An 8,268-nucleotide genomic window follows, 5' to 3' on the forward strand; every position below is an offset into this window, starting at 1 on the left:
GTTAATTTTTATGTTTTGTTAAATACAGGGGAATTGAATTCAAGCTAACATTTTTAAGCAGTGGATTTTCTGAAAGGTTTCTTTAGTTTTTAAGTTTTGCAAACGTTGTATGATGTTTTAAATAATATAGATATTTGGAGATGTAATTTTATTACAAAAAAAAGTTGTTAATTTAGATGGTTTTTAATAAACATGCACCTTCTAAATGGTATTTTCAATAATATTTTATAGTTTAAAGTTATCAATAGTAGATTTATAGTGTTAATGACAAATAATAAAATAAATGTTTCATGAATATTTATTGTGTAATACTATTAATTTAAAAAATTCATTACTTACAAATTTTTAGGTTTTTAACTTATATTATGTTTTTTCAAGGTTAACCTTATAATTATAAGTTTAAAAATTATTAATTTCAAGGTTACAAATAATAAATTTAAATGCTAAATTTATCTAACAAATTTATTGTTTTCCGCCCGTGTATTACACGGGCCACTATCCTAGTTAAATAAATATTGTAGAAAACACATGTTTGCAATCCATTAATAACTAAACATATGTTTCAAAAACAAACTCATTCTTTCTTTCATTATTCTTCAAAGCTTTTCATCTCAATTTCCCAAGAAGGCTTTCATCTTCGTTTCTACCAATTTTCAAGCAATGACAAACCAAGAGAGCAAACAAACCAACACACTTCATTTCTACTTCATTTCAGTGGGTTAAAAATTTTAATGGGTTCGATCGTTAAAAAAGAATGGGCTCATTCGTTAATACAAGCTATACTGTCTAAGTAAAACCGAAAATAGACTGGGTTCGGCTAAACCCGTTCCCGTATGTGGCTCATAAGTGGCTTATACAGCCATATATCCTATGAGTGTTTTATCGCCACGATGGTAAGCAAGATCAAGACTATTTCATTCATATAGGTGAAAAACAGGAGCAAAAGACCAAGTTTGAAATGGTGTATATTCAACTTTGTTAACTTTCCTATATAATTTATTCATTATGGTGTGTTTTTATTTTTTTTTCTTTCCATTATAAGTTTGGCTTCTTGTTAAGAGTGGTTGTGAGTGAGTGAATGAGAGAGAGGGAAAAGAAAAAGAAAAATTCCCAAAGTGTCTCATTTTAAGAGAGAGATTCCAAATATTTTCATCCTAAATTTAAATTCTCTCTTTGTCCTCTTACTAACTTGTCATCGGCTCTACGTTAGGAGTTCGAGACAATATATTTCTTAACTCGTCGCCTCCCCTCCATGTTAGCTCGAAACTCGTCGTCTCACCATCATGTTAGCTCAAAACTGGTTGTCTCCCGCCATATTAGCTCAAAACTCGTCGCCTTCCCGTCATGCTAGCGTAAACATTAAATTTAATAAATTTTGTTATTTAAAAAATTATATCTAAACAAGTTACACATAAAATGATTTTGATGGTTTGCATTAGCTTTTTTAATTGCATTATTATCTAAAATCCAAAATACAAGAATTTAAAAATTATTAAAATTAAAAATATTTGAATATTTTTTAAATTAGTTTAGGATCCATGTTTTTAGTAATGACAAGGTAAATTTTTTTTAGCTAACATGGTGGGGATACAACGAGTTTTGAACTAACATGATGGTGAGGTAGCGAGTTTTGAGCTAACATAACAGTAAGACAACGAGTTTTGAGCTAACATGATGGGGAGACAGCGAGTTAATAAACATGTCATCTCGAACTCCTAGCGTAGAGGCGACGATGAGTTACTCGGGGAATAAAGAGGGAATTTGAATTTTAGATGGATATATTTAGAATCTCTCTATTAAAATGAGACATTTTAAGAATTTTTCTGAAAAAAAAGTTAGTGATTTTTTCAAAATTTTGAGAAAATTTGTTTTCCTTATTTATTTTTTAATATTTGTTTTGAGTAGTAAAGAAAGAAATTAATTAAAAACACCCAAAGCCTTTAATAATTAAATTAATTAAACTATAAAAGCACATGGTTCTGACCCAATCTTGACCCACTCTGTTTCATCCAATGCAAATATTCCTTCTTTATTAAAAACTAAATAATAAATAATTGAACAGATTTCTGAATTTATGTATATTTTTGCAATCTTTCACTTGTGGTTTACTGGTAGAAGGCTTAGGTTTTTTGATGGAGACAAGTTCTAATCTCACTTATGTCATATTTGGGTGAATATTGGCAATGATTGATTTGAGCTAGGCCTTGTGCAAAGGTTGTCAGCCCGAATCTTGAGCCCACCCAGGGTTTCGTCACATCGTGTGTTACGTCAGAGAGTTCTACTCTTGTGGTGGCACAACGGCTGTCAAGTGGCAGTCGGCGGTATGGTTTCTCGGGGGAACGCCCAAGCCAAACTCTGAAGCCAGCGTGGGCCCAGTTAAGTCTGGCCAGAGTAGAGCATCGAGGCTCTCCAAATTTGGAGGGTGCGATAGCCTAAATACAAGAAAGTCGTCGTTCTTAAAAAAAGTATATTTTTGCAATATTATTATTTAACAAAAAAACTAGTATGATCGTTTACTCTTTAATGGCATTATATATATGCGAATTTGAGATGAGATTTCACATTTATTGAAATTTGTCAAAAAGATTATTGAAATTTAAGGTAAGTAGGTAACTAGAGGGAATCAGTGTTATCCCAACAACTCTACCATTATCGGATGAAGACCGGTACCGGTACCGGTACCGAAAATACCGATTCTGAAAATCATAAATTTTTTGGGTGCGTTCGTTTCATGGAATGAAAAGGAATTGGAATTAGAATTTGCATAGGATTTGGAATTTGAGGGAATAGGATTTGGAATCCGAACATTCCAATAGGAATTGGAATTTGAAGAAATTGAAATCCAATTCTATTCCTGGTGTGTTCGATTGACAAAAGAATTGGAATAAAGTGAATAACGGCTGAAACATTTTAATTTTTTTAGATTTTTTATTTTTTATTTATATTTTATGTTATGATTTTTTAATGATTTTTTTAGGGGTTTTCTGTTAAGATCAAAAACCCCTCAAAAAAATATTAAAAATAATAATTAAAAAATTATAACTCAAAATATAAATCGAAAACAAAAAAAGTAAAAAAACCAAAGTATTTTATTTGTTGTTCTCGTTAAAAAAAAACCTCTCGAGAAAAGATTCCAACGAATTCACTTGAAATCCTCCACATCTTGGAAGGATTTAGAATCCCATCATTTAAAGGAATTGAATTCCAATTCCAATTCCTTGACAATCGAACGCATCAAAAAGAAATTAAGATTTCAATTCTAACAAAACAAACACACTATGTCATAAGATTTTAATTCCAATTCCTTTGAATTCCTATGAATTATGTGAAAAGAACGCGTCCATAGTTTTCTTGTTTTATCAAAAGAAGAGGTTTATATATTGTGTTACCATAATTTATAATTTAACCTTTTCCAGATGCATATAATAAAATTACCTTATAGTCAACAATTTGAGAATCAAATCAAGTTTTCAGACAATTTTTTTAATGTCTAGATTCTAGAACATTACTAATATATATAAAAAAGAAGTTTTGGCGACGCTGGACTATGATTGGTCCATTTGGCAAGATTTCAAAGAACCAAGTTTTTTTTTTAACTTTGATAATTATATTTCTAATTGTCTTTGTTATGTTTGTTTTTATTAGTTTAGTTCCAATATCAATATACCGTAACGGATGTGATAAAAGCTAACATAATTTGCGTAGACCTAGCGCATTTTGTTTTAGTCATAGTACCGTAACGAAACTGACCGAATGACAATTCTTTTTTTTTTTTAGTCCGGATTTATAACGGGAGTGAAAAACCCAACCAAATTTGCATAGACTCACCACCAGGGACCAACAAGCTCGAGTTTTACCAACGCTCGAGTTTCACCGACCAACGCTATCCCAATATTCCATCTCAATTTTTGTAACTTTTTTTGTTTTAGTTTCCGGACAATAACACATGTAACAGAAACTGACCAAATTCACGTCAACTTACCGCCTCATCACTTAGGACCGGTAATGCTTGTGTCTTACCAACGTTTGGATTTACTAATCTGCCCGGCGCCGGGTTAAAAACTAGTTACAGAATAATCCAAATTTGTTATTTAACAAATATGTCTATGCTCCATTTAATGTAGTAGGTATAAGTTAATTATATTCACAAGTGAAAATAAATGAAAATTTGAAGTCACTTTCGCATTTCATTATCTCTACCAACACCCAAGCCAATATTTTCAATTTATAGATCTAAAAAGAAATAAAGATGTGACAATGTGAATCACAACACAAGCAAAACAGGTAGACATGATGCATATGCCCCATGTCAAGTTTCAAACACTACAAATATGTCTTTGTTTGGAGGTATTCTAGTCATGTGCACATTTGCTATAGGAATAGACATATTAACTAGAGATTTAAATTAAAATGAATACACAAATATTACATTATGTAAAAACAACTTAACTAAAATATTAAAAAAACGAAAAATTATAATAAAGTGTTCATTATGTCTCCAAAGGAGTTATCGACCCGTTTCGTCACCCTTGTTCTACATTCCTGACAATCCGCATATGAGCGTCTTTCGAGTTATCTCTTCCTCGTCATAATGACATACAATTATGTAAAATTTATATCATAAGTTTATACCGAAACACAATAACCATTTACCATACATACTAAAATATCTTCACTTGTACCACCATATACATGCCAAATAAACTGAAAACCGCATCAACACCAAGAACTTTATTCATTTAGCAACAACTTTTGGGACTTTCATACCAAATCCATGCTTTACTCTTTCAACCCTGGTCACAAGATCAACAAGACCGTGTCAAACCAAATAATATTCAACAGAAAAGTCAACTAACGACCAATAAAAAGTCAAACTTACGTTGGAGCAAGCCTGCCGAGAGCATCAAGTTCTTCCCCCGTGTCTTCATCCACAACTTTCCCAGAAATGTCAATAATATAAGACCGGTCTTTTGTTGTCGGTAAACCTCTTCCAGCAAGAAGATCTAAATCTTTTTTATGAAGTTCTCTGCCATTAACAAACACTCCAGTGTCTCCAGCAGCACATGTTTTGGGCATTGGATGGTCAAATTCTTGTATGAATGGCTGCAAATGGTGACAATCGGGTTGACTTTTAAGGTCAAACAGATAAAAAGTTAACAAAATAATAATCTTACAGGAATAATGCCAAGGCAAGGCTGATTCATAACACCCCAGAATCCAGCTAACGAATCGTACCTGGTTAAAGAAAAGAAAATGTTTTGACTTTTAAGATCAAAAGGACTTTTTTGGTGTAATATTTTGCAGTTTTGTGTAATTTGTGAGAAAATGTGACTATCTACATATTATGCTATTATAAACGGAAGAACGACAGTGTCAATATTAAAAAAAAAAAAAAAAAACCCTTACAAAACAGATATCATATAAACACAAACCACAAATGATGGTGTTAATATATTAAAAATCCTTACTGAATTTGATTCTAAGAAAGAACATGCTTGACTATAAAAGTCAACGCAAACAACTGTATTATAAAAATGAGATAAACTAACCAGTATTCTCCAGGGTGAATAGGCCCTGCTAACTTCTCAGCTTTTTTAACCGCCCGCTCGGTCAACAGTTGACCATTTACATAAACATCCGATCTTCCCTTTTCAACGCCACCACTCGATCTTGAAATAAGTCGTTTTTTAAGCAAACATGCAAAAAAAGATTCGCTCCCGACTTTCTTGGTCTTTAACTGATCCTCTTCTTTACTAACACCACCACAATTTAAATACTCAGTTAAAGGCACATCTATCTCGGTTGCAACCAATGCATCTTTTAAAGATTTCTTGTTACAATGATCCACAGTCACTTTTTCCTTAACAGTTCTTTGACTTTTGGTCAACTCATCATTTTGACTTTCTGAAATTGGAACAGGTGAAGAGGGCTTATCGATTACACTGTCGGGGCTTTGCTCTTCACTGGTTGATAAATTTGGTTCAGTATCGGTTAACTGAAAATTATAGCCATAGTTATCATAATCAAGAGAGTCATGAGGGCTTCTGTTTGACTTTCTTTCATTGACTTTTTTTTGTGTAATAAGTGAAGGAGTTGAAGTTGAAGTTGAAGCCGAAGCAACGATTTTGTTATCTTCGAGTCTTAATGATATTAAAGCGGAACAAACCGCACATTTTATCGTTGTGCGGTTATTATTTTCCACCAAATTAACATTTTTAGGTATTTTTAACAACTCGAGGCAGTTACAACAGCTTATAAACGGGGCCCCACCTGAAACGGGCCGGGATACACGTTCACCTCCATGAGTTAAAATAACCCGTCTTCTTGGATATCTTGTACCCAAACTATCATTTCCCAAATCAAAAGTGCTTGTACGATGACGTGGCAGCTGACATGGACCGTAACTGGTTTCTCGGCTGGTAAAAGACCTCGGCTGCCAGTTAATGTTGCAACATTGTGAACAAGAACATGAGGGTCGGTGAAGAATGGGGTCGTGTTGATTGTAACCAAGGAACGGGCTTTGGTAAGTTGGAGGTAGGTAATGATGATGTGGCGGCTGATGTGGCATTGGTGGAGGCTGATGTGGCATTTGCGGAGGCTGATGAGGCCAAGATCTGCTAAGTTGGGTTCTTAAGTCATCAAGCTTTTTAAGAAGTTCAACTCTATCATTCTCTATTTCTTGAACCCTTGAGAGGTTATGTAAACTAGTCGAGTGAGAACTCGAAGGGACTTCGGTTGAATATGGTAAATTTCCAAATCTACCCTTTTCGAGTATACTAGAATTTCTATGAAACCCAATGGGCCTTGATCGAATGGGCCCGAACGGGTTTCTAAGCTCTTGAGACTCACTTGGCATACCATAACTGTAATCAAGTCTTCTTCGTCTACTTTGGTCAGAATCAGTTAAAATTCCGCGTTTTTCTTTTCTTGATGCGGAATTAGGGGTCAAGTTTGAAACTTTTTCGTGGACGCTTCTACCCTTCCTGCTACCAACCTCAAGTTCATCACTTTCTCTCTCGGTTAGAGGACTAGACTCTAAACTAACTTTTGCTTTCGTGGACGGTTCTACCCTTGTACCGTTCTCGTTCTCGGTTTTTTCTAATGGTCTTTTTTCTTTGGATGGAGTCGATTGTTTTCCTGATTTTCGTTAATTAAAAAAAATGCAGGTAAAAGTTAAAACTATGCATTTATATACATAAAACATCATTAAATCCATGATCAGTATAATTTATTAATGCAAAAACCAAAATGAATTGCACATGCAAACACATAAAACAGTCAAAAGACTAAAACAGTAAAACTTGAAAAGATATATCTGAAATTCATATCAATGTGCTAACAGAATATATTCTAACTCAAAATATTCATTATTATCTCAGAATGTGTTCTAACATTCAACATTTTCTATCAACTCAATGAACCTAACAACTTTCTATCATCAATCAAAATTTTTTTTTGTTTTCTATTTATTTTTACAGATTTAAAGACACACACTAGCCAATTTGATCTTTGACTCTGCAAAAGTCAAATTTGGTACTTTCCCATCTCAAAACCTTTATTATTATTATTATTATTATTATTATTATTATTATTATTATCTCAAACATGCTCTAACATGCAACATTTTCCATAAATCAATGAAATTCACAACTTTCTTTCAACAAATTACACATTATTATGCAATAGATTCTAAAGTTAAAAACTAACCAATTTGATCATCAACATCAAAACCAACCACACAAATAATAATAATAATAATAATAATAATAATAAACAAAATTACCTCTTAGAACAGCACCACAACCTCCACACTGATAAACAGAGTACTCAGGCAGCTCAGGAAGAAGATTCTCACATTTAGGACACCGAACCAATCTCACTGTCGAACCTTCTTCTTCCATTTCGTGTAACCAAAATGTTTTTATTATTATTTTTTTTTACATCAAATTCACCAAACCAAGAGTAAACTTGCCAAACTGGACAAATTACAAGAAACCCACATGGGATTTTAAAATATTTTGGTGGGTTTTTAAAATTATAGAGGCTAGTGAAGAAACAAAACAAAAAAGTTGTTGTTAGTGTTCTTGGATTGAGACTGAGTGGGTGAAAAGTGTGTTGATGGCCTCATAAATTACTTGTTCCTAGAAAAGAGAAAGTTTGGAGGGAATTGGAATAATATTCTTTCGGGTGGTTTTCAAGAATTTAAATGGCTAGGTCAAGATGAATAAAAAGGTTTGTAAATGTTAACGAGTAACGAAATAAAAAGAC

At 32.9% G+C, this 8,268-nt stretch overlaps 1 protein-coding gene across 1 annotated transcript; it reads right to left on the minus strand.

Moving 5' to 3' along the window:
- Positions 1–4,539: 4,539 nt before the first annotated feature.
- On the minus strand, positions 4,540–8,031 carry LOC143531913 (uncharacterized). Its single transcript, XM_077027097.1, has 5 exons — positions 7,784–8,031; positions 5,550–7,137; positions 5,175–5,235; positions 4,880–5,103; positions 4,540–4,793 (listed from the first exon to the last, which is right to left on the minus strand). The coding sequence occupies exons 1-5, from the start codon at positions 7,899–7,901 to the stop codon at positions 4,736–4,738; spliced, it is 2,049 nt and encodes a 682-aa protein (XP_076883212.1). The 5' UTR covers positions 7,902–8,031; the 3' UTR covers positions 4,540–4,735.
- Between the last annotated feature and the right edge of the window lie 237 nt (positions 8,032–8,268).

This window comes from Bidens hawaiensis, unplaced genomic scaffold (genome assembly GCF_021521415.1).
Source record: "Bidens hawaiensis isolate Kalapana, Puna unplaced genomic scaffold, B.hawaiensis_p1.1 tig00009285_1, whole genome shotgun sequence".
NCBI classification, from domain to species: Eukaryota; Viridiplantae; Streptophyta; class Magnoliopsida; order Asterales; family Asteraceae; genus Bidens; species Bidens hawaiensis.

Bases quoted from the DNA above. Each gene is read 5' to 3' on its own strand.
- LOC143531913 (XM_077027097.1), bottom strand. From the start codon at position 7,901: ATGGAAGAAGAAGGTTCGACAGTGAGATTGGTTCGGTGTCCTAAATGT. The intron at 5,236-5,549 runs GTTAGTTTATCT...TTCTTTAACCAG, and splicing joins ATTCACCCTGGAGAATACTG to GTACGATTCGTTAGCTGGAT. The intron at 5,104-5,174 runs GTAAGATTATTA...CACCATTTGCAG, and splicing joins CTTGCCTTGGCATTATTCCT to CCATTCATACAAGAATTTGA.